This window comes from Salminus brasiliensis, chromosome 10 (genome assembly GCF_030463535.1).
Source record: "Salminus brasiliensis chromosome 10, fSalBra1.hap2, whole genome shotgun sequence".
Lineage (NCBI taxonomy): Eukaryota > Metazoa > Chordata > Actinopteri > Characiformes > Bryconidae > Salminus > Salminus brasiliensis.
In genome coordinates, this window is record NC_132887.1 from 21,481,203 (window position 1) to 21,509,009 (window position 27,807).

The 27,807-nt window shown below is 41.0% G+C and overlaps 1 protein-coding gene across 6 annotated transcripts in view; it reads right to left on the reverse strand.

Annotated features, from left to right (window-relative positions):
• Nucleotides 1–27,807, reverse strand: part of eml1 (EMAP like 1) — a 92,493-nt gene that overhangs the window by 45,694 nt on the left and 18,992 nt on the right. For 2 of the 6 annotated variants that reach the window (XM_072689679.1, XM_072689678.1), the window contains exon 1: nucleotides 21,783–22,403. The exons of 1 other annotated variant lie outside the window; for it this stretch is intronic. In XM_072689679.1, coding sequence (XP_072545780.1) covers nucleotides 21,783–21,930 — 148 coding nt within the window. In that variant the 5' untranslated portion in view covers nucleotides 21,931–22,403. Of the gene's footprint in view, nucleotides 1–21,782; nucleotides 22,404–27,807 lie in introns of those variants that run through there. 3 more of the 6 variants (XM_072689680.1, XM_072689681.1, XM_072689682.1) reach the window with 3 other exon arrangements.

The following is a 27,807-nucleotide window of genomic DNA, read 5'->3' on the forward strand; positions in this document are numbered from 1 at the left end:
AGGGACAGCACCACAGGTGACATATACCATTAGGCAAGCACGGGAGGAAAGGTTTTCACCTAAGAGAGTGAAAACAGCTCATTTAGACCTGCACATGTTTATATAAGGGGCAGGTGCTCCCTTATAATTGCTGTGATTGGTTTGTCAGCTAATTGCCATAGGTACCGCCATGGTCGGTTACACAGGGACTGTTTCCCATAGTGAGAAACCTCAAGGTTTTACTGCCAGAGGAACTGGTACATTACACAAAGGGGACTACATCAGAATTCTCAATCAGAGATCTCAATCAGGCCTATCAGTCCAAATTTAATTGAACTCAACCACTTCTGCCAAGAAGAGTGATCAGATACTCGACCAGAATTCTACCAGGAGCTTGTTTATGGCTACAAACAGCATCTGGTGAGGGACATTTTTATTAAAGATGTTGTACACTTCTTATCCATGATGAGTTTATGTAAACAATCTAATTTATATATATAGTACACCTCTTTTGTTTCTGTATCCATTACACTAATACACTGTGCAAACCACAGATATGACTTTGCTTGAATTTTCAAAGCTGTTTATTCCGAGGTGCTATGCCTAAGCATCCTGCGAACGCTAAGAACGTGAGTAATGCACGGCATTGTGGGCAAGGGCACACAAAGGGAAGAACAGATTAATTACTGCACCGTTTTTGAAGAGAAAGGATTTGGCGCAGTACAAATGGCTTCTGGGGAGACAAAGGTTTCCATTCCTTTTCCAAAGCAAGTAATGGCTTTTTTTGATGATGCAATAAAACTTTGATTGAAACCTTCCCATTTGGAAAAGACTGAATCTATCGTTTTCACTTTAAGCTCCCTAAAGAAGATTTGTTCTCTGTGTTCTCGCGGAGCACAAAGGCGCTTTTTATCCTTCTGAGGCCACTGGAGACATGGTACTAATAACCAGTACAATGGAGGACTGTCTCCGCCCAGATAGCGCTCAAATCGGTTGCCTTTACATAGTGTCCGTTCCACTCGCACACTTTCGCTCAAAGCACTTTACACGAGTACACAAAGCTTCTCCGCACTTCACACAGAAACACTGAAAGGATAGGACACACCGTTAAACACATAGGTAATGAGATCCCTCATAAAACACAAATGTGCCCCTTAAACTGATCTCAGTTCTGCATGATTGCCAGAAAGAATTAGGAAGCCTGTCCTTTGACCACATTAGAAAGCATTAGGGGAAAATGGTTCAGTGCAGCGTGGTATAGCTGGGATGCAAATAGCAATCCTCGCCCATCATTTAGAAGAGATCAAATGATTGGCAAGCATCCATATCCTGTGGTCCATGTTCCATTAAGCTAATAAATTGGTAAAACTGAAAAAAGCACTTCCTTTTCAATCACATCCAGCCCTTTTCCCTTTCTGTCCCTTTTCTTCCCAGTAATTTCACTTTCTCTCTTCCTGCAATCTAATCGGACGTCGGCCCATCCCAGGTCCTCGTGCTCACACTGATGGAAATGTCTCTGACAGTGTATCTGCAGTGCTATCTCTCCTCTCTCCCCACCTTTTCGCTGTCTTATTTTCTGCCCTCCTGAATCTACAAAGATTAAAATGTCCTTTTTGGGGTTTAATCTCAGCCTGAAGCAGATTGGGTTGGTGGGTGCTGCTGCTCACCATTTCAGAGGTTTGCAGTCTTTTACTCTCACAGCTAAACTCTGATTGAATTCAATTCATTCAAGTTGTTTTTCCAACTGTCTTCTGTATCTGAAGCATACAGTCAGGTTACCGTGGACAGTAACTTCGACACGTTGAACAGAAAACGGTTCATTTGTACACATTTGTGCTCATTTGTTCTCTTATGCAATACTGTGAAAAGCTCAAAAGCAACCCTTTCATTGATTTAAATTCCACTGGCCAATGGCCATTAGTTACATTTTACTCATTTCTCAGCATCAGAAAACTTGTATTTACACTGAAGCCTCAACAACTAAATATGAATATATATTTTTTCAGCATTTAGTGAGTTCATTTCCACCCCTCCAATGTTCAGAACAGTCTACAGAAGTTGAAGCATTTTCTGCTTTTCATCATCTAAGTAATGCTACTTTCAGTGATGCTGAGGTCTGGATCCTGGAGTCGTCAGTCTATTGTTCTGGGAACAACATCATTCATCTAATTTGCTCTGAAATAGTCCCTAAAGCACAAAGGAGCATTTTATTGCTAGTGGGCTCTCCCTAGAATAGCAGTAGAATAGCAGAGGGTAATTCTACCATAGTACCCCTCATGGACAGCTGTACATCTGCATGTTGACAAGCGAAAGGATATCGAACCACAAGGATATTGAGACAAGAGGCCTCGGGCAGCTCCAGCTCCAAAGTTAATAATAACAATAATAATAAAACTTTTTATTTATTATTATTCCTTTCATGACATTCATGACGTCACATTCCGCCCCAAAAATCAATAAAACATACAGTAAAATTGGAGCGTTAATAAAAGCACAAAGCATCAATATAATTACCTTATTAAGCAATTAGAGAGAATAAGCCAATTTATGCAGACAGCACTTTTGAATTCTCTACCAGATTCCTTTTCACGGATATGAGGAGGAAGTGTCTTACACAGTTTGGGTGCAGCATAGGAAAAGGATCTGGTACCCACTGAGCTAAGATTGATTGCTAGTAGTGCTAAAAAACCTGCCAATAAGGTTTGCAAAGGACGAGAAGGAGTATAGATCTGAAGCAGGTCTGTAAGATAGGCAGGAGAGAGATCATTAAGCACTAAATGGAAATAATAACATTTTAAAATGAATCCGATGTGACACAGGCAGCCAATGTAACTGAATCAGCAAGGCTGTAACATGCTCTGCCGACTTGGAACGTATGGTAATCCACGCTGCAGATATTCTTCTGAATAAATGCTGAGTTGTTGAATGGGTTTGTGAGGAATGCCTGTGAGGATTACATTGCAATAGTCAATGCGTGGTGTAACCAGTGTATGGACTAAGACTTCTGTCGAATGTTGATAAAACAGGCCTCAATCTAGAAATGTTTCCAAGGTGTAAAAAATGAATCCAAGATACATTATTTTTATGATTGGAAAAAAGATTATTATCCAACAGCAACCTGTGTAGAAACAGGTACAGTAGCTTCAGCAATGGAAAGAAACAGATCTTACTTTTTGAAAGTTACATTGCAGTAGCAGTGTTCCGGCAATGGCAATGATAAAAACAATATTCTTATTACATATATTATTATTATTCTCTCTATTATTGTGTTCAATTAAAAATGATAAATGAATTAAGAGTAGGGTCTGGCTTTCTGGATATTTTTACCTCTTAAAAAGTCTGAAAGTGTTATTACAAACTTCCATTACCAAAGAATAGCCCCACCAGTTTCTACAGAAGTCCCTGTAGTTACTGAGTAATACATCTTAGTGTGTAATAAGCCTTGGAGTGTTAAAGGTGCCAACAAACATTTATTCAGTATTTGTCCACATTGAATGTATGAGATGCAGATTAACACGCCCTATGATTTGGTCTTAGAATAAAACACGTGTTTTACACTTATGGTGGTCTCATAACCAATTTAATGAGCTCTGGTCTGATTGGCTGGTTTCTCAGTAAGGTACCGCAATGGCTCACACAGAAGCCGTACAGCACAGTTTAGAATGGAATACCACAGAATAGCATAGCTATTGTAACTTTTCCTGAGTCTTACCAGATAGTGCTGTTATCCTGTCCTGTGGTGTGCGATTAGCTTGCTGATGAGATGGTTAGGTGGGACACCAACCTAGCAGCCTAGCACATATACCCGCTTGCTTCACTGGCTATCACTTCCTTGCTCGAATTTTAAAAAATTCCCATATTCTTAGGACATGGTGCCTGCCGGTTGGCGCCATCGTTGACTAGGGCATGAACTCGTTTTACCGCTGTACCACCGCTGCTGATCATCAATTTACATTTGAATGAGGAGACATCAGTGTTTGCGGTTCACAGTATGTACTAATCTCTTGTTTAACTACGTCAAACCTTTACCTCAACCAAACACTAGCTTTCACCTGACTTTTCATCAGTTGATATTCCAGCCAACATTTAATCTTTTCCCTCCCTCCTCCCTGCCTACCACTAATTTGGCCAGAAATTTGCCCAGGAGGTTGTCTTCCCCCTGACCTCCACGTACGGCAGCCTCTGTAAGGGCCCAGAGATGGGCTGACTATGAGGTCTATGCCAAAGACTTACAATTATTGTTATATGTCAGAGTTAAAATTATTGTTAAGATTACGTTTTTTTTATGTTTTCCTGTAGAGTCTTCTGGCAGAAATAAAATTTTTCACTCTATGGTACCTTTTGCTGTGACTAGGTAAGACATGGTATGGTAAATTCAAATCAGCCAGTCTAAAAAGTTGAACCAATGCATCTGAAACTAAAAAAGTTTAAGTCAAGTAGACTCTGGCTGCGATCTGAAGTCTGCTCTCCATCTCATTCTCTAGAATTCATACTGTCTCGTCCCTTTGAATACCGCTGACTGCTATTTTATCCTTCCGCAGACAGTGTGCAGGCAGACGGAAGGATGGTGTGGGTGTGGGTGTGAAGGGGGGGGCACAAATGTTGGTGGATTATCAAAGCAAAACGGACTCCCTTTAATGTCTCCCTCACAGCGCATTGGCCTCATTAATAAAACATCTTTCATCTTTGGGAGCTGAGGCCGAGCGTCCTCGCTGACTCACTCCCGACACTACATAACATCTGAGCTCAGCTCAGAACGAGAAATGAAAGCAAAATCACTCCAAAGCAGCTCTGTGAGGAGCTTTGGAAGGATTAGAAGAGCGGACGGCTTCATATTTCCAAGCCTTAGAGATTGCTCCTCTTCCATAATGAGGTAAAAAACCTAGACTGTACGCAGTCACTGGAGCGGCAGGATGATGGATGTTTAGCCCCCGTCATTGCTTGACTTTGCTTGGCAAAGTGAAGATACAGGCGCTTTCAGTATTCAGAAACTTGAGCACAGTTTGGACAAACAAGATGCATCTTCTGGGTGCTTTCTTCGACTGATGAGCTGGGGAATGACTCACGTGTAAACACCCCATGCAGAGAGTGAAAGGGAGGGAGGAAAAGCAAAAATGAGAGCAGAGACCCGTGTGCTATAAATGGATTACAACAGCTTGTGTTCTCACACCTTGTTGTTTTCATGACCTGAGGTCACAGATCCAAGGTCGAGAAGCTGTGCCAATTGACAGAGAACGTGAGGCATCAATGAGACAGTGCTAGAGAGCCAAGTCATGTGACTGAGCACAGTGGGAAACTAATAATCTAATCCAGGCCTTTCACAGGAGGAACAGGCTCTGAACAAATGGTGCACAATATTGGAGTAAACTTCTCACTTCATAACGGTTCAATTTGATTACACCTCTTTATGAAATGAATGGTGTTACACAGGTACTGATTCCATATGGGTATCGGTGCTGATTTTGGCACTATAATACAGTATTGTGTCTGCAGCAAGGAACATGCCGGCCTAATGGGATTATGTCATACCTGACACAAGCTGTAGCAAAACTGTCCACTGCAAAATCTGCAACGACAGTATCTCTATGTGTACAGACCAGATAGAAAAGTACACTGAGACACAGAACACCTTCCTTACTATTTACTTTCACATTTAAGGCATTCACATATCCAGAGCGACTTACAAAAGTGCTTTGCTATTTACCCAAGGATAACCTCAGCTAGCTAGATACCTCTATGTTTAGACACTACTAAACACAAGTCAATAAGGAGACCACTCTACTATTCGCCCAAGTATTTTCAGAAGAGGAGGGTCTTCAGTCAGCATTTGAAGACAGCGAGCAATTCTGCCGTTCGGACACCCAGGGGAAGTTCGTTCCACCACTTTGGTTCCAGGACAGAAAAAAGCCTGGACGTTTATCTTCTGTGGATTTTGAGGGATGGCGGGTCAAGCCGAGCCGTACTTGAAGCTTGAAGGGCTCTTGGTGCGGATCGGCTTTTGACCATTGCCATCAAGTAGGGAGGGGCTGGTCCATTCTTGGCTTTGTAGGCCAGCGTTAAGGTTTTGAATCTGATGCGGGCAGCAGCTACAGAAAGCCAGTGAAGAGAATGCAGCAAAGGAGTGACATGGCTGAATTTAGAAAAGTTGAAAATGTTGAAAATATGTCAAATAAATATGTCAGAAAACTAACCATGTGCACTGTGTGCAAGACCAGACAACAGCAGACTGAGACAAAGGGATCTAAATACATGAACAGACAAGGAACACCTGGAGTTAACAAGGGAGCGTGACATGAAACGAGGCACAGGTGAAAACACTGAACAGGAGGACAGATCAGAAACAAACAGAACAATGTGCTTTCAAAGCACATGGTCAGGCAAAACACAGACAGGCATGACAGAATAGCACTGAGCATCTGAGCAAGTGAACAGTCAGTCCTTGAAGCTAAAGTGTTGGAAGCAGAAAAAACGGGCCAAAACTGTGACGGCTAGATTACTGGGTCAGACCATACATTCAAAACAGTAGGTCTTGTGGGGTGTTCCCGGGTATGCAGTGGTCAGTGCGTACCAAAGAAAAGGATGGTGGTCCAAGGAAAGACAACTGCAAAAACAAGCAACAGTGCCATGGATGCCCTGAGGCTAATTGAGGCTACACAACACCTGCTGTAGCACAAATTGGAGAAAAAGTTAAAGATGGCTATGTCTTATGAAGTGCAGATCTTGACAGGTCGACAGAGCTTTTTTGGTGGCACAAAGGGAACCTGCATAATACTAGGCAGGTGGTTTTTATGTTATGGCAGAATGGTGTACAGTATGACATTCTTTTCCAGAGTACAATAAATATTCCATTAAATATCGATTTTAAGCATCAAAATCCAGTCAAATCTAAAATCTGTCCATTGCAGTTTTGAATTAATGACAATTGATTCTAAGATTGCAAAATCCATGCAGTTAAACTGCCAACATCAGATCAATGCATCATGATGCACTGCTGCACATTTACAGCCCTTGTAAATGCAAACAAAGCACCATAATCAGGAAGGAAAGTAGCGTGCCGCTAGCTAAGTGGGGCTTATGAGCTAAAAATACAGGCTAAAGGATCACCACAGGAACTTCACGTGTGACCTCTAGTTGAGGTAACGGAAGAATACATGGGGGTGGGGTGGAGAAAGAAAAAAAGTGGATGAAAGGTTTCCAAACAGCTCCCAAGGGACCGCAACATATGTCCTTCAGAGATCCTAAAGGACTCTCCAGACAACGGCAACATCCTTCTTCCGGTGACGCTGAGGTCAATTTGTTAAGACAAGACCCCCTCCTTTTCTTAGTCTTTGGTTCTTAGTCTTTCGGCTGTTTTATGGTTTGGGACAAGGGTCAGGCAAAGTTGAAGCTCACTGGGGGATTGTGAAAAGATGGCAAAGGAGAAATTATGTTAAAGACTAAACGTGAATCCTGGGTGCTATAAAAACACGCTGGGTGGGCATTGTAAAGGGCATTTGATAGATCAGCAGCCAGCACAAGCCAGCCTCGTGCCAGTAGGTGAAACACAAACAGCACCATGAGGGTGGAGGTGTGCGGTTTATGGGCGTGTTCATTAATCACACCAGCCTCTTTCTCCACAGGCTCGAGTCAGTTTTTTCCCTAATGTGTCACAGATCTGATCATTTAAATGCAGCGGGAGAATAAATCAAATTTTCCTAATCAAATTTGAACCACTTTCATGCAGGGCTTAATACATGACCGTAGTACAGTAACGAGAGTGGCCAGATCAGTGGTTCATGGCTTATAGGCACCTATGTTATCATACTGTCATCCAGGGTCAGCAGCATTTTCGCAGTGACTATAACTTGAGAAAATATGTGCTGCAGCAATAGCAATAATTCAGTGATGATGAAAGGCTACCTGGTCCAAATGCAGCGTCAGTTTTTGTCAGTAAACCTCCCCCATAGCAGTCAGTACAGAATATGACCTGGTGTGACCTGCAGAGGGAGAACATCAGTGCCCCTCCACCCCCCACCAGTGCTCCTGGCTCAATGGCATTAAAGCAATAAGGGGGGTGTGGCGAGTTCAGACAATGGTGCTGCACCGGCAAGCCATGTCGTCAGGCTGCAGGAGGCAGCGGGGCTGGGAGAGGATTAGAAGAATACTGAGCCGATCCCGCTCGCTGTTATCCTTAAGCTCCTAGGGCTGGTTTAACTCCCTCTGATGATTGGATGTCTAAGGGCTGTTGACAGTGGCTGAGCATGTTGTTTAGGATCACAGTAGGATGTAAAGAAATGGAAAGGCCATGAAGCAATATAAGTGAGGATTCACTGAATAGACTACACAGCCAGAGCTTTGAGGAAATGTCTGTAAGCATGCATTAAATTTACATTCACTATATGTACAAAAATATTGGGACACCTGCTCATTGAAGTCAAGGAACTTATCCTTCTTTTGTTGGAGTAGTTGTCTCTACTAGATATTAGCACATTGCTGAATTCACTCCCCAACCGATCCCAAAAGTATTGGCTGGAGCACCATCATTCCATCATCATTTCAGAGCACCATCATTCACTTCTCCACAGCTCAGTGCTGGGGGGATTGAGCCTCTAGCCTATTGCTGTCATTAGGAATAGTGCCAAAAGATCCATGTTTATCTGCTCCAGAGAGTCCTATTTTATTGACAGTACAAGGGGCATTTACACACCTGTGTCAGCAATTAAAATGGGGTTCAAATGAATAAAAGGGTGTCCACAAACATTTGGACATGTTGTGTATTTTATTTTTGGCAATATTCAGAACTATGCGAATTCCGTATAAAATTTCTTAAACAATTTGCAATAATGCAGCAGCCTCCTTAAGACCTTGAAGATAACAAATTATATACAATTTTATATATATATATATATATATATATATATATATATATATATATATATATATATATATATATATAAAATATTATAATACTATTTTTATATATTAATCCTAATGCAGAAACTACTATGAATCATTTGGTATCTGTAAAATACATTTTGGGGAATTGCACAGGTTCTCCATTAGGGCCTATGGCACTGGTGTTAATTATGACAGTAATGTAGATCTAAAGGTGAAGAACGGAAGTGTGGGCTTATGTAAAGATGTATGTATTTTTTGCTAATATCCATTTGGCCATTTGAACATTGTTGTGTCCATTAGAAATGGACCTTCCTTCTGATTTGATCCATGAAGCTCAAGTATCTGCCAATAGCGAGTATGGATACTAAGTAACAATACCACGTACAGCTACCAGTACCAACTTCTATTTAACCTAACAACACGATAGGTGCCTATAAATCCTGATATTTATAGTATTTCACCAATTTTATTGGGTGTTTTCTGTCACAATTATCTGTTTATAATATGTAAATATAATAGGTTTGAAAAAATGTAATGTCCAGGTGGAACCACTTTACATTTTAACATTTTAAAGCCCTGCAAACCTTAAACTGCCAGAGTGTAGAAACAAATATAAGTAAGAAAGCATTATTATTCTTAAAAGCCTTAATTAGTAGCTCCATTTCAGACCAATGGGAATGAAAAATAAGAGTTTATGCAGCAGTTTAACATTCCAGTACACAACTCTCTATATAAAGGAGCTTCATAGGTGGTATATATATATAAAAGTACATTCAATGAGTGTCTGTTACCTTGTGGATTAAACTTACAAATATTGCAAAATATTGCAAAATATTCCATTTGGTTTGTACATATTGTTGCAGCTGTTTAACTGGCAATTTCAGGTTTCTGTGATAGTACTGGCGCTCCCTATTGCTGATAGTGACACTGTAAGCTGTATCAGCTCCTCCCTTATGCTTTCCCACTTTACTCTGATGAGCTCCTTCCCTCGATGCCTACATCTTATCACTGACGTGTATTGACAGAATTATTGCATTTGTATATCGCTTGGCCAATATCACAATAATCATTAACAAACAATTTCCTGGACTGATATCGCTGGTACAGATATATTAAGATATCTCAAACCATAACCTATGTGGACTAAAGAGTCTAAAGAGTTGCCTCCATCCTCCTGGACACTTGCACCTGCTACCTTTCTAAAGGACCAGCACAGAAAAATCCCACTCATGGACTCACCCAATGCTGCTGGCCTGCCGCCAACCACAGCCCAGCACAACACTCACGAACCCTCCTCTAACCCAGCTTCTCGTTTATCTCCTTCTGCCTGCTCCATCACCCAAGCTTCTCCCTACAGTAACAGCCTCTGAAGCAGGGCCTGGCTCCCGCTGTTGTCACCATAGAAATGAAAGAAACAAGACAAACAGACCTGGCACTGGCACGCTGGAGTACAGGAGCGAGGGAGCTTTCTGCTGACTCATGCTCTCCTGGGGGACGGCTAGAAAACGCAGAAAGCTCTGACGCTGACGGAAGAGGCGAGGAGATGGTGTCAGTGTGCTGGGATCAGTACTTGGAAGAGGAAAAGTGGGCCAGGGCATTAACTCTGCTTTCCAGCCTCGGACACAGTGCTCTTTTCAGCTTGAGGGTGGTGAAAGCTCTCTTCCACACACACATATACACACAAAAAGCAGGGCATTGTGAACAAACAAGCTGTTGGGTACAACAAGCAGTGTGCGCACAGTTCTCACAAATGAGTGTGTTGTTCTAAGGGTGGGACTGGAAGGGGTGAAAGTGCTAAAAGGAAGATATACAGCTGACAAGAAGGATGTTACGAAGGGATGATCGTATGTCACCCATTTGGCGCAGTAGAGTGAATACTACAGTGTCCTGCGAAAACAGAGGACTATTGTGGCATGCTGGGTATGCTGATAGTAACTTCGTCCAGATATAGGCTATTCAGTTCTACAGTGCTGTGAAAACGTATCTGCCCACTTCCCAGTTTCTTATATTTTTGCAATTTTGTCCCGTTTAGTCGAAATGATCAGATCTTTCAACTAAATTTTATTTAAAGCAGACATATCTCGCTCCTGGACACGCCCTACAGTCAAGACATGTAATTTGCGCTTTGAGCCACCACTAAAGGATATACATTTCTGGACAAGCTGAGACATACAGAATCGGCACTGAAAGTGAAAGACGTATGTGAACTGATTTATTCAAAACCTATATCACCCATGGGAAAAAGTAATTGCCCCCTAAACCTAAAAACTAATTGTGTCACTGTTGGCAGTGACAGCTGCAATCAAAACTTTTGCAACATTTGCATCACATTAGCTTGTGATAAATGTTTTACATCACTGTGAAGCTCTTTGAGCTTCCTATTTAAGGTCTTGCCAAAGCAATGGGATTCAATGGGATTCAGGTCAGGACTTTAGTATTTGGTGAAACTTTGACTTAAGCTTTGACTATTCGTTCATAGTTTTTTCCTATATGGGAACATATTTTTGAGCATTCAGTAACCTTTCTTTTTAATTAGTAAAAGAGACCCTATGTATGATGAAAGACTTTTAATTACTGACATATAATGTCAGACTACCATATGGATTTGTGGAATATTGAGGCAGGCATGCATGTATTTATGTTTAAAATAATTGAATAAAATATGTAAGTTAATAAGTTTTACATTTTTTTATACTTTTTTTAAATCACTTTTTCAACTGGATCAACCTACTTATTTATTTCTTTAAACATAAAACTCATTCATAAATAAAAGGTCAAGCTTTGAAACAATAATCTTAGATGTTAATGAATAAATTATCAAATAAAGCACTTTTGATTTAGATTCTGAAATATTTAAGTCTCTAACAAATAGCTAAACCAAAAGAGTGACCTGGCCTACAGAAATCACAAGGCAGATGCATGGTCCTACTTCCCTGTGTTATAAGTGGTCAAGCAGAGATTGTCACCTATAGCCACTAACCTAAAACTATTGCTGTTTTCGATGTTGCTGAAGACAGAGCATGCATTTAGGTCGTCAGAATTCTCCTTCAAAAGTTCAGAATCCCTCCATACTTCAGACTTTTTCTGAAAAAGACTAAACTCTCAGATTCAGCCTGCCCCACCAGAGCATGTTGTCATTTATAGTTTCTTTTAGCAAGCGCGCCAGATAGCCCCACTAGAATATCTTTTCGATTCCTATTATTTTTCATTCTTTCTTAAAATGTAATCATTGCGCATGTTTGCAAGCTTTCGTCTGTTTTCCCCCAAAAAACTCTAAGCTTCTCGACTTTCAGGGGCAGCCCTAGGCCGGCCACTCCTGGGAAGGTTTACACCTGTTCCAAGAATCCTTCATTTGTACATCAGGGCCTTAGCAATTCCTTGCTCTCCCTTTGCGTCACATCTGTATTTTAAAAATGTGGCATAATTGTGCTGCTTTTTGAGACCTTCTAGTCTGCTTTACCTTGCCAGACATGTTCTATCTAGGTGATGTTTAGATTCAACAGGTCTGGCAGTCATCATGCCTGGTTATGGCTAATGAAACTGCAGGCAACTGTCAAGTAAATTTGGTAGCTAGGGGGGCAGTTAAGTTTTCCTCATGTATGATACAGGTTTTGAACAATAAACAGAACTGTCATTTAATTGTTTATTTATGTAGTCTTAATCTTATATTAAAATTAGCTTGGTGATTCATAAAACATGCTAGGTGATTCATTTAAATATGCTAGAATAGAAGAAATAGGATACAGGGGCCTAATACTTTCTCACGGCACTGAATTCTATTCTATTCTCAAAGACTAACAAGGCAAACCCTAACACTTTAATCATCCTATCCCAAAAACACTGAGGCCGTGAGACTGGTCTTGGACGGACTTAATGGAAACACAAAGCTTATTCATTAATTTGTGGCCTAAATAAGCAGTCATGTACAGCAGTTTTAACACCATTCACCACATACTCATTTACTCTTTACTCTCGCAAAACACCAAAACAGATCATTACACACGCAAGCGGTTCAGAAAAGAATCAAAAGGCTATAATTTAGCCAACCTGGCACCAATCCCCTTGTGGACAGCTGTGGTGAAAATATAGGCTAGTTGTTTGTGCTATTTCAAAGAATTAGCATATTTCCAAACAATTTGAATAATCCTTCTGCTTGACAGTCCCATAAAAGAATCTTTTGTTCTGGAAAACCTTGCCAGAGAATGAGGGAGTGGAATATCCCCAAGCCACCCCTACGAACCAAAATAGCCCAAAACTGCCTCTTTAGTGCGACACGTCCGCTTCAAAATAGCACCTTACACAGACATCACATTTGCACTTGACCTGGACTGCACTAGAGTTAAAGTACAAGAGACACCACATGTCTTTAAACAATACAGAGCCCGGAGCCTATTCTGGGTAACCTTGATGGGGGGAAAAAGCGTAACTTTGACTTTGGCTGGAGTTCAAACCAGCATGAATTATGTATTGGATGGTATTTTGAGGAGAGTGGAGAGCAGAGTGGAGTTTGCAAGGAAATGAATATTTGATTTGTAGATTCAAATGAATTTGCTGTGGCATGGAAAGGTTTGGACAAACCTGGTCAAAATTACTGCTATTGTGAACTAGCTAAACAAATAAGCCTGAAAGATGATATGATTTTCAAAAGGACAAAAATGAAAGATGATAGGCTTCTTTTAGGGGTGTCCTAAACAAGGTTTTTTATTGACCGGATCAGAATGTGCCTTTTATTTATTGATCAGAATGTGCTAATATACAATTGTTAACATCAGTACAATCACTATTTTAGTAACAGTTCCTATAACCAGACATTTTAAACTCTACAGTGTTTAATATCTTACAGTTCAGTCAGACTGACCTACCTGACCATTCACCTCACAGTTCCTTTACAACTCAGCAGTCAGATGATTTAGTGTGTGTGTGTGTGTGTGTGTGCATTAGCCTCCTCCTCGGCTACAAATGTGCTGTTCAGAACTGGTTTAGAAGGAAAGACAGGTACAACAGAGCATTTCCACCACAGTTTGGTTTCTAACCAGGCATAATTCAAGAGTTTAGGCGGGACAGGAGTATTGTTAGTATCTTCCCAAATAGATAATTAAGCAATAGAACACTAGAAGGAGTGTGTTATTGTAATGTAATAATTGGCCAAAGATCTGTTCACCATAACAGCGCTGTATTTTCACACTGTACCAGGTAAAGCCCTTAAACCAAGAAGTAATGTAAAAGCCCTGAGCAAAAGAAATTAAGAATGACCTGAAATGAAAGTAAAAGGATTAAGAAAAGAAAACACAAAAAAAAAAAAAAAAAAAAGTTTGTGTGGTTGGAACTAACTGTTGAATAGAATGGAATAAAGTATCTGTATCATTGCACAACTAAAACCAAACTGGGTGGTTTTGGCAGCATAGACATAGAGGGCAGAAAATAGACAATGTTTACATTTTATGTAAGAGTGGAAAAGTTATAATTATATAATATTATTATATTATTATATTTCATGCAGTCAAAACAGTGGAATCTGAAGACAACACATGAGTACAACACTGCTGTCTAGCGGGTCAGGGTTTAAACACAACATAAAATAGACCACTGTTTGCCACGAATCTCTGCATGTAAACTAGGGATGTCTCAGTGGTATGGGACCAGGGCCGATTCAGACATTTTTGAATGGATCGGGTATTAGATATTTTAGTCCCAATCCAATTCTGAGTCTTTGTTTTAACCACAGTGTTCAGAGTGCCGTCTAGTGCCTACAATGTACCATTAACAGACATTATTGGCCAGCCGGCAGCAGTGAGCAGTGTTCTCAGGTAGAAGGTAAATAGAAGAGTTCAGAGTCTTTTAGTGAGGAGTGTGGAACTATTTAACAGTGGCACATTAAAAAACATAATATCTGAAACTTTGTAAAACTACTGTGTAAATGCTCTGGTTTTACCAGCGGGAGAACCACACGTTTCCTTGTTTTTAAAAAAGAGTGCATTCAGAACACACTATAGAAACACCATAGCACATTCACCTCACTATAAAACAGCTTTTTCACATCAGTAGTCAACAAACAACAGACACCAGTCCATTAAGGATAAAGGATAAAGGATAAAGGTGCACGTATTCGTCACTGTACAGTGTGGACTGTACAGCGAAATGTGTCCTCCGCATTTAACCCATCTGGTAGTGAACACACACTCACACACACTCACACGTGTTAGGGGCAGTGAGTACACACACACACCCAGAGCGGTGGGCAGCCAACTCCAGCGCCCGGGGAGCAGAGAGGGTAAAGGGCCTTGCTCAAGGGCCCAACAGTGGCAGCTTGCCGAGCCCGGGAATCTAACCCACAACCCTGTTATCGATATCCCGGCGCTCTAACCGCTGAGCCACCACTGCCCACATTAAAGTGACCTGACAGCAATGTTTTAAAGGAGCTGAAAGTGTCAGACTTGATAATAAAATATTAAACACACTATAAAACAGTAATTTTCGCTAGAAGAAATTTCTACTAAAGTAAATAAATCAGTCCAGAATGTCTCATTATGGACTAAAAATAGACTGCTACTAAAAATAAAGTGATTTTACTTCAGTATTATCTGAACTGTGTGGCTAAATTATTTATACAAACTCAGATCAGATCTGTATCTACTGAGACTCAGCATTAAGAGATGGTGATTCAATCAGGGGGAAAATCAACCTGATTGGGACATCTCTAATGTAAACTATTAATTAAGAATCGATACAGTATATAATATACTGATATTTTCTTACATCTCAAATGAATGTAGGTGCTGTGTGTCCTTATGAATGCCGCAATTCAGTAAAGTGGTAACTAATATTAACATTATAGAATTTAACCACTGAAAGCATGATCCTAGTTTACCACTCCCAAACTGACAATCAGTCAATACAGCACTGTTCTAATACTAACCTCTGACCATATTTCATTTTGTCACTGATATTATTATTGATATCATCAGAACGCTTCGTTCCTTAAGCTTGCCATTGGTATTAGAGACCAGATTTGCCCAGGCCAGAGAAAGCAGCTGGCATGACTCATCCTGCTCTCACTGCAGGCCCAGCAGTGCGCTATGGATTGTGCCATTCCTGCAGAGTCATCATTCACATAGTTTTCTGTGTATACAGTGTGTGTGCCACTCTCCAAGTGAGTCTTGAAAGGATCAGTCTGAGAATCGAACTTAAACCTAAAAACTGCAGAAAACTGCAAATTAACGCTGGACAAACTAGACAAGAGACAGGAATATCAAGGGGGAGAGATAAACAAGAAGAAAGAGAGAGAGAGAGAGAAACAGAGCTGTGAAAGGCTTTAGTGTCTTTAAATGAGAGTGAAGCTGAGTGGATGTGTTCAAAGCTGTTATCAGTAGAGAACGGGGGGAGAGGCGCTCCAGATAAAGAGGCAGCACAGGTCACGTGGTATCTGCCAAATAACAGCCGCCGAAAAAAGGAGAAAAAAAAGCCCCACTGCGCCAGTATCTCCCACTTAGGAGAAAACGACTTTCAGCCCTCAGCAGCCACTGTCTCTTTACCAGCACGCAGAACAATAAATGGCAGTGCAGGAGCCACAAGGCTAATGGAAATCGATGCGTGCCTCGGAATGAATCAGCGACGTGTGATTAGTTATTTTCCTCATATCAATATTTATTACGGTACCCCTCTGACAGCCTCACTTCAGGCCGAATGACGACAAAGCAGAGAACATGATTTCTGCCCCTGGAAAACCAGGTCTGCTTGCTGTAAGTGCGAGTGTGTGTTTTCGTGTAGTGTGTCTAAGAAGAAGTTCCCCGCAAAAGGATAAATGAGGTTTAATAGAGTGTAGCTAAATCCGAGCTCAAGGCTGAACTATTGTTTCCAGTGTTTCCGCAGTTCAATAGCGGTGGGAAAGCAAGAGAGATTTAGGAGAAGGAGCTTTAGTGTCACCTCTAGCTCTAGCGGGTTGGTGTGTTTTGTTTGGTAACGTGAGGAGACTTTAATCCTAATCCTGTTGCATGTGTGGCCATTAATAACTCTGAGGACGGCCAATAGTCAGACCTTGGATTCAGCTTCAGGAAACACTCTCATGGCAGCTCTGGCCACAGGAAAAGACAAAAGTCTTGCCTGATGCCAGATCAACACTCAACCCAGCACTCTGCTGCTACATCTGACTTGGAAGCACCCTTCTTTTTTTCCAAAAAATGTCAAAGAGCACTCTTTGTTTTTCACATCATTGATTTTTAGGAGATATTTCTGAGGAGGTTAGATTAAAGCGTGAAGCCATGGAAATAAAGTTTCAAACAGGAATTTCCACAAAATTAAGTTCAATAAATGACTCAAACATACAGAAAAATGGGACTTCTGGCAATCATGCAAGACCTGGTACACTGTCAAAAACAAAAGGTGCTACAAAGGGTTCTTTGAAATATGCCATCGAAGAACCATTTTTGGTTCCAAAATTTTGAAACTGGTAAAGAACCTTCTTCACACTCACAGATCTTATTTACCAAAATGGTTCTTTATTAAACCAAAGACGGTTTTTCTATGCCACTGCTCAAAGAGTCCTTTGTAGCACCTTCATTTTTAAGAGTGTAGACCACTAAAACACATCTTTGCTTCTTTGCATTCCATTGGTAGAAGATCTTCAGATCTGAAAAAAAGCTGTACGTGTTTCTGTCCGTCTTTCTACGACAAGAAGACGACTCAACACTGTGTTACTGAAAAAATGTGAGGCTGATTAAGAAACTCTTGCTGAGAAAAGCAAACAGACAAAAAGTGAAGAACATCTGCAAATGAAACAAAGAACCTGCTGGTGTTAGAACAATGACTCCAACAATGAGTCTAACCCTCAACATTATTAGGAGATGATAGGATTATTTGGATGGGCAGCAGAAAATGCAACCAGTTTGTAAGACTGAGCATACAAAAGGAAACCACAAGAGCAAGTCTATTTGTAACTACTGATGGTTTGGTACCGAACAGAAGAAGCAAACCTCAGATAACAAACTCGCTATGTGTTAAACGGCATCCCTGACCAGATGATCATTAAAAATCACACTGAATTTATGAACAAATTTGCAGCCTAAATGGGTTTGATTCACCCACATGGTTGCTGAAGACTGAAAACTGTAAATCAAGCACACTGGACATGCTGTGCAGTTTAATGATGATACTAAGTGTTGCAATAGCCTGCAACAGTCCTTTTCCCCACACTAACTGAGGGGGGGGGGGGGGGGGCGTGTGCTCGCCTGCAGCTTCTTGGCATATTTTTTCAGTTGGCTTTCTGGTGACACATGAAGTAATGAAGAACAAATGACATCAGTCGACGGCCGGGGCTTCAGCTGGCCACTGCACTGTGCAGTGACCTCATCGTGGCCCGTCCCAGCGCACGCACTCAATTATCCACAGTCCTGAAATGACACCTGCTCTATACAAGCAAGCTTTTAGAGAGCCCAACTGTCAACAAAGAAACATCAGACTGCCTTAGTTTATGACCCCTAAAATCTGGAAAATTACAGCTGAACTGCTGCAGTACAGTAAAGAGCCTTTTATACACACAGACACAGCTTGCACCACTGATAAACACATGAACTGAGCGGTGATTATACTAGACAATGGCCTACGAAGAGGGACGAGTTCTGGTTCAGAGACCTTGCTAGGCAGTGACTCTCACAACAGAACAGTACTCAAACATCAAGATTGGATGCCACTTAATATAATCACTGTTTATGTGCATTCTCAACACGCAGTAATATGAACAAAAGGACAGACAGAGAAGGTCATAAGAATGTTCAGAGCGTTTATAAAAGGTTCCAGGAAGGTTAGCCTGCATTCTGGAAAATGTGTGACGCTAATAATGGTTTGTGTTATGTTTCTCACATAGCGCTCCCAGTTAGAGACACACTACTGTTATGGAAACGTTGGAAGAAATCTTTCCAAAAGTAACAATTAAAAACATTGATACAACTGATACATAGTCACACTGATATTACACTGATATTTAATTTGATTTAATAATATGTCATAAAACATAATACAGAATATATCATATAATATTTACTGAATTTAGATTTATAATAAAAGTGTTAAAATTATAAACTTACATTACTTTTTGAAATATGCCTATTAAATGTAAAAGGCCAATACTCAATAAACTAATAAAAGTAATTAAAATAAAACAAAAGTATTAAATAAAAAGGTTCTTAAAACATTCAAAGGACTTGACATTGAACTTTCTAAGAACAAAATAAAAGTGTTATACTGACCAGAAATTATAGCTCTACAATTAATCTGCTGTGCGCTGTGCTGTAATATGCCTAATAATAACGGATGCATATCAACACCAGCAGACGATTGCTTCTAAACTTCTTGACATTGGACAGATAAATAGATTTAACTAGGGTTGCAACAGTATAAGATTTTAACGTCTCAGAAAAACATTATGGTTTGGAATTTGGATGAATGATTTATTATAGATAAAACATTTTAATTTATGATTTTATAATAGAAGTATATGTATGTGTCCCTTTTGTTAATTAAATAAATAAACACACAAATATATAAATACATTTATACAAAAAGCTGCACAGCTTTTTTATTGTTTTATATCTAGTTAAGTTTTTTCGCTATCAATTATTCTGCTTAATATTTTTTGTACATTAATTGACTGACATACTTTTCAATACTACATGTTTCAAAACAAAGCAAGGATAATTGGCCTGGTTTAACTGGATTTAGTGCAATATTTTTTATATTATATATATTTGTATATGTGGCACAACTTTGCTGCTTGTCTCAATTACATTCTAATAAACCTTAGCATAATAAAATATTGTCAAAAAATATTTTAATATTTTTTTAATATATAAAAATATAATATTTTTTTAGCACACATATCCTGATATTTTGCTGTACTGCCCATCCCAAAGTACTACCGGTGTCTGAGCATTCAGCATTAACATATATGTGAAAAACCATGTGAGGGAAAATATTGCATATTGGCATCTGCCTACAATTCCTATATTGGTGACCCTCTACTTTCAATGCATCAGGGCTGAAATAGTCAATGTTGCCTTAATGTTTACTCTTATAAATAAAGGTGCTTCAGAGGGATTTATGAGTGATGACATAGCAGAATGGTTTCATAAAGAGCCATGTTTGTGACAGAGATGTGTGAGAAACCTGACAAAGGTCTAAAGAACCTATAAAGGCTGTAAAGGCTCTTACACATGGTTCTTTAGGAATCCAAAAATGGATCTTCTGTGGCATCACCAAAACATCCCTTTCTAGCACAAATAATCTATATTTTTAAGAGTGTTCAGTAAACAGTACACCCTGTAGGTTTGCTGCACGTTGACCTAATCTGTGCTAAGTTTAACCAACAGCACCTGTTTTACAGGTAATGCAAGCACAGAGGTAACCTAGCCTGTAAATGTCACTCATTGCTCTAAAACCGAAACTGAAAAAGACAACTGCAGCTTTTATCTACTCATCAGGACCCATCAAGAAACATGAAGCCAGCACCACACACACACACTATCTCCACTACAATTAGTACAATTACTACAACACAAGCGTAAGCTACCAAATCTGAGGTGTGTTTTAATACCTTACTCGTTCTAACTAGTGATGAAGGATCATGCAACAGTATAATCTTTGGACCTGAGAAGTCACATGAGAGTCCTTCAAGAGAGAGAGATTAATGACGTGGCCTGGAACAGAGCTGCATGCACTTTTACTCATCCAGTAATGAGGTAAGCCCCTATTCCTCATCCTCTCCCCTCTCCTCCCTTCCCCCAAAAGGCCCAGTCAGCCAGCAGCTACAAGCATCGCATCATCTCTCCCACAAACACACAATCATCTCTCACACACACAATCACTGGCTGCCACTGCAAGCACAGTCGGCTAGGACTAAAGAAACACCCCGAGAAACACCCTACCAACCAGCAGCTGAAATAGATTTGATGCATTCCTCCTTAGCTAGGCCCTGTAGATCCGTTCAATTAGCTTTTGTATAATTAGAGGTTGGAGCACTGTGTCTACATTACTGTGCATTAGTCACTCCGAAATCTGCCTCGGAATGGTGGCTGAGGAATTAGCATCATCTAGGTCAGCCGGCTAGGCAGGCCAGAAACAGACAAGGAAAGGCTTTAAAATACTTCACAGTTCTTAGTCGTAGCTGGGATAGTGAGACATGCAGACTGACATGCCACCGCCATGGACAAGACACGATTACACAATGCCACTGTTTCTCTTCTGATGCTGATATTGAAGTTCTTTGAAGATCCTGAGTATCAACCAACACATATAATATAGCAATGATGGGCCATGGCCTTCCATTATAGTCCTCAATGTTCATAGAGTCATTTTAGCATCTAAAAGTAGTCCATCATGCTATAACTCCCCTAACACGCCCTCACAAGAGGAAACACGCCTAGATATATATTTAATAATTTTTTTTCTGCTGATGTCTAGTGTGTCGCTTCAGTATTAAGGTGGCAAAATAATATTTCGCTATTTTTTTTACTCAATTTAATCAACAACTCCCACAGTTTAGAAGCGGGGCACTTTAGTTAAAGTTAGAAAATAATTGATTAATTTAAGGGAATTATTTATTTAATCGAAGAAACGCTTCATTAAATCGAGGAAACCTTTTAAGCCTCTAAATATTATTATTATTATTATTACTATTATTATTATTATTATTAATATCATTATTATTGTATTACTAGTTTTGCTATCAATAGACATGGACAGGGTGTCCTGGACCCTCATCCTCAGTGCCAGGTGTGAGGAACTTTCTTCTCCAGGTCACTTCTGCACTTATTTAGCTACTCCAGGTCACTCGAGGCAGCCCAGCCCCGCAGGAGCCCCGTCCTCTGTTTACTCGAGGCAGCGGGGGAAGAACTGGAGGAAGAGAGAGAGGAAGAGAGAGAGGCGATTAAGTTTACCGTTACAGAACTGCAGCAGCGAGGAGGTGTCGTACAGAGAGCTGTAGCTGGAAAAGCCGTCCTCCATTCTAGCGCTGGTACTCCTCTCTCCTCCCGTCTTGTCGCCGTTACTCTCGCTGCTGGCTCGCCACGGCGGCTCTCTCTCCATGCAGGGCCGGGGTCAGCCTGCTGGTGTCAGTTACCATGACAACCCCTCCACTCCGGGGCTCGAGGCACGCGAACTCGGTCACTGAGGGTCTTCTCCTTCTTTCTCGCAAGTTTTCCACCAACGAAGGAGGATTAAAAAGATTTAAAGTTGTGGAGAATATAAAAACAGCGCGTGCTGGGTTGGACCGACTTCGTTAGCTGGCGCTAGCTGTATTCCTGCGTGTTCTCCTTAGCGACGGCGCGGCCCCAAACCTCCACGAGAAGAACAGCTTTAGACGGCTCGAGCTCTGGGAGCTAACGACTGTGTGTGTGTGTGTGTGTGTGTGTAAGTGGGTGTGTGTATTTGAGCGTGTGTGGGATGGGGTTTGTGTAATGTCACGGACACACTGCTGAGCTCGCCAGAGTCCTGCCTCGTCCCGCGCTGATAGGGCCAATCAGAACGTGTGGTGGGCGGGGCTTTCCACAAAAACACACTTAGCCCCGCCCAGCTGGGTGAGCGATGTTTAGACAGAGCGAGAGAGAGAGAGAGAAGGAGAGAGAGAGAGAGAGAGAGAGAGAGAGAGAGAGAGAGAGAGAGAGTTAGGAAGAAAAATAGGAGACAGCCCAAGAAACTAAGCAGGAGGATGACTTAACGATGACTTAGCTGCTTTGGCAAGACCGTTCAGAACTCTCCCTTCAATGAATCCTTTTAGGAGCCACAAGATGAAGCCTGCTTAAGCTTCAGAGGCTAAAGAAGGCTATACGCTGTATTTATGAAGACAAAATGGGTCGAGGAAATAAGGCTTAGACGTGAAAGCATGATGGCACACATTCTAAAAAAGCAGAGAAAAGTCAATGTCCAGGACGAAGCAATGAGTGAAAGAAATATAGGAAAGGTAGATCCGACAATTTGACATCAGAAAGACAATGGGCCTTAACGGTGGGGCTCAAAGTGGTACAGCGGACCAAGGAGCTACCACCATAACCAGAGGATCACTGGTTTAAATACAGAGTCATGCTGCCTGCCATCAGCAGCCGGAGTTGTAGAGAGCACAATTGGCCTTGCTCTCTCCCTCTGTCCACATATCACTTCTGTGTGATGTTGGCCGGCATGGGCATCTGCTAGCTGCTGTGTCTGCACTTTTCTCCAAGCGCGTTGGTTGCCCGGTGATCTTGCATCGGTGGCAGTTAGAAAAGAGGCGGTGGCTGGGTGCACATGTGTTGGAGGAGGCATGCGTCAGTCCTCACCCTTCCATTGTTGGAGCATTGTGTGTGATGGGGAGAGTACTAACAAGTGGGTTGGGTTATTGGCTATCTAAAACTGGGGAGGAAAATTGGGGGGGGGAATGTTGTGTGGATGTTAACATTAAGGCGGCTCACCACCTCAAACTTAACCCCAGCAAGATGGAGCTGCTGTACTTCCCGGGAACTGCTGGACCTAAAAATGATCTTGTCATCTCCTTTGAGAACTCACTGGTCACTCCTTCTACAGAAGCTCGAAGCCTTGGTGTAGTCATGGATGATCAGTTGTTGTTCTCAAGTCATGTTGCAAACGTAACTCGGTCGTGCAGATTTCTCCTGTACAACATCCAGAGAATGCAACCCTTCCTCTCTAGAGAGGCCGCCCAGATGCTTGTTCAGTCTCTCGTCACTTCCAGACTTGACTACTGCAACTCTCTTCTGGCTGGTCTCCCTTAGCGCACCATCAGGCCCCTGCAGCTTATCCAGAATGCAGCGGCACGGGTCGTCTTCAATGTTCCTAAATTCAGCCATGTCACTCCACTGCTGCGTTCTCTTCACTGGCTTCCTGTAGCTGCTGTCCGCATCAGATCAAAACCTTGATGCTGGCCTACAAAGCCAAGAACAGACCAGCCCCTCTGTACTTGATGGCAATGGTCAAAAGCCGATCCGCACCAAGAGCCCTTCAAGCTTCAAGTACGGCTCGGCTCGACCCTCTATCCCTCAAAATCTGCGGAAGACAAGCGTCCAGGCTTTTTTCTGTCTCTGGATAAGAGCATCTGCTAAATGCAGTAAATGTAAATGTAAATGTTAACATTATGAGGTTTAGCAGACGTTGAGTTTTGGTCCCCATACCTCACAGCTAAATGTTGCTATTTTATGTCAATATGACGTTGATGGGACTTAACCTCACAACTTAAAACCAACAAAAAAATCTGAATCAGCTGCCGTCACTATACTACGCCACTGACATTAGTTGTTGTGCTGACAAACTATACTTTAAGCCAGTGGTTGTCAACACCCTGCCCTGGGGTCTTCCAGGACCAGGGTTGAGAACCACTGCTGTAGGCAAAGTCTTTTGTAAAGACTCATAACAATAATAGAAGATTATTTGGTGCTATGTAGAACATTAAGAGATTGCCTTTGTATATAAAAACACATTTACCAGGTTATGATTAAGCAGTTAAACATTTATTTTGAGTTGTCATGGTTCTATATGGAAGCACTGCTTATGTTAAAGAACCTTGAAGAACATAGATTTAAAGGATGTAGGGATGAGAGGATAGATACTGATACTAACTATTGATACTTCTGATCATGGCAGTAATTCCGGAGGTCCTTGCAGCAGCAATCTGAATATCCATCCTTCTATTAAACTATTAAAAATATGTGTCTTTAATGCTGAAAAAGTGAAAACGTGACTGTAGTAAACAAAATATAGGAACTAGATCCCTTTCCACCTTTTCGTTTTACTTCAAATCTAAAGACACAGAGCTGGAACGATAATAACAGTTCACCTAGAACCAATTCACTTGAAGTTTAGGCTTCAAAATAAATGTTATAATGTCCATATTTACTGATTGTCACTGCAGAAGTTCTTTTTTACATTAGAAAAAGGACAGTATTGGTGTATTAGCATTTTAGCTTTGGCATTTTTTTGGGAGGACAATTAGCTCTAAAACAAACTACTTAACTACTAAGAAACCGGTCAAACTGGGAAAAGATGGACAGAGAAAAGCAGGGGCTTAGCAGAATAAGCAAAGAGACAGCTCCTGCAGGAGACGGGTGGAGGGCCTTGAGTTTTTTCCTTCATCTTCTAGACGACACAATATGTGACATCATCCTTTCCTTCTTTTATGCCATGAATCCAAACAAGCTCAAGCAATCAGTGCTGAAGCTAAACATTGTCATTCCAAGCCTTATCGAGCCTGGAACGAATAAAGGAGCAGTAGGAGAAAGAGAGGGGGGGGGGGAAAGAAGGAACTAAAGGCTTCAACTGGGGCCTTCAGCAGACATCACAAGGGAAAAAACCTTTTTAAATTATTCAGCGCCCGGGCGCTCGCAGAGCCATAAGCATAAAGACGATTGCTTGGCCTACATTTACAGCTCTTTAAACAAAAGAATATACGGCCGGGTTGCCACGAGGAGCCTCTTTGAAGATTATCATGCCCCCTTGCAGCAGAGATGGAGCCCCGCATTTTGAAGTGCCGTTCCAGGCCTGTGTGCTCGCGATTCGGCCTTGGCTGCCACCTCAAAACCTACAGAGGGGGGGAATAATCCCAGTTGAATCACAAGAACCAGCCCCTCCTTCTCTCCCTCACCCTGAGGGCAACCCTCTGCGCCAGTTCAGTCATTATGCAACGGGGAAAGCCTCAGTAGATTTGTATTTGTAACGAAGGTCAGGAGAATCAAGCTCTGAATACATGCTCTCTTAGCCTCGCTTACTCCGCTGACACAAGCCCTACTGTCTGGTTCACTCAGGCTCAAATATACTTAAACACAAGGATGCAAAAGTCGGGTCACAATCTCAGAGTAAGGATGGAGAACAGCACATATATTGATATATATATATATATATATATAAGGTTTTACAATATTAAGGTTTACAATTAATGTCAGAATTAGTGTTTTCTGAAACACTAAGCAAAAAGGATTCCTAACAGTAATGTAAAAAGGGTTCTCTGACTTGTAATAATAGTAGAATCTGCTGCTAGAACAATTTTGAGGTTCTTTAAACATCTATAAGAAGGTTTTCTTGTGGAAAAAAAGCTTAAAACAAGCAGATTAAAACAATTACGCATTCAAATGATGTTGTATTTATGTTGTCATGTCATAAAACCACTGCTTATCCTAATATAATGTAATGTAATAATGTACATACAATTCTATAAATTCATATGATTATATATCTAATCTTCCAGATCTTATCTTGACAACGATTTTTGGGCATCGGTTGCTTTCCTTTTCAGATCTTTTGTGAGTTTCTTTAGAGAGCCCATGGTTTGAAGAGTCAGAGTTATTATTATGACGATTTCCGCTGTGTATCTCGTCCCGCAGTTTTCAAGATATCAACATCATTTCAACTCCAGTCTGCTCAGTTTGATTATGATAGCTCTGGATCTTTGCAGCTTTTTTCCCCATAGGACTGAATGGGCTGCAAAACATACACTGATACAAATACACTAGTAACATCCAACCAACCACAGTAGCCACGTGGGAACACCTAAGCAACTACCTGACACACCATATCAACCACCTAGCAACCCCCTAGCAAACACTAAGAAACATCATGTCAACCACCTAAAATACCATAGCAATCACTGTGCAATACAAGAACACTAATCTAGCAAGCAGCACCTAGCTACACCATAGCAACCACTTAGCAACAACTTTGCAACACCACAGCAACCTCCTGAGATACTATAGCAACCACTTGGCAGCCCCACTGCAACTATGTAGCAAGACCATAGCAACCACTTAGTAACAACTTTGCAACACCACAGCAACCTCCTGATATACTATAGTAACTTGGCAGCACCATTGTGACCACCTAGCAACAACTTTGCAACATTATAGCAACCACCTAGGATACCATAGCAGCCACCTAGCAACCACCTTGCAACATCACAGTAACCATCTGAGATATATAGCAACAACCTACCAAGACTATACCAACTATAGCAACCACTTTGCAACACAATAGCAACCACTTAGAAAAAACATAGCAACCACTTAGAAACAACATGTCAACCACCTAGCAACCAACTTAGCAAGACCATAGCAACCATTTAACAACCACTTTGCAACACCAAAGCGACCACCTGTGATACCATAGCAACCACTTAGCAACACTACAGCGACAACCTGGGATACCATAGAAACCACTTGGCAACACCAATAGAAACCACTTAGCAACACCATTGCAACCACCTAACAACCACTTAGCAACCACAGAAACAACCTAGCAACACCACAGCAATCATTTAGCAACACCATAGCAACACCATAGCAACAGCATAGCAACTGGAAAGTGGGAACCATTTAAGCTGTGCAACCAGTCTGAATTTCCTTCCAGAAATACTCTTTTCTGTTTATTTAATGTATTTTTTAAAAATAACTTTACATTATGACTTGCTAAACTTTTTGTTTTATGTTTGATTGTCTATAGAGGCTATGTTCAGTACTTCTTAAAAAATCTAATTGTGTTTTGTGGCCAAGGATGCCCACACTGAATTTTTCCATCTGCCATAACAAGATGTATTGTAAATGTATTCTAATTTTATTCTGAATGCATTACTTGTTTATGTATTTTAATGGAATACATCACTGAATACATTTAGGACAGTGTATTCAGTATTCAGTCATCACTACTTTCTTCAAGCATTCTGCCCAGCTCTGCACATCTCTAAAATCCATCCTGAAGTTTGAACTTGGTCTACACTGTGGTGTACGATATTTGTAGAAAACTGTGTAAATGTGGTTTTAAGGCTTTAAGGTAAAAGGTTAGTGGATTTGTGTCGTTGATATTGCTGTAAATTGCAGTCACTGCAGCACAGAGCAGCACGCACAAGGGCTCCTAATGACAATTTTAGTGCCTCGGTTCTCAGCGTGATAATCATGTCCCAGGGCGCTCAGAGGGGAAACTGAACTCATTGGTGGT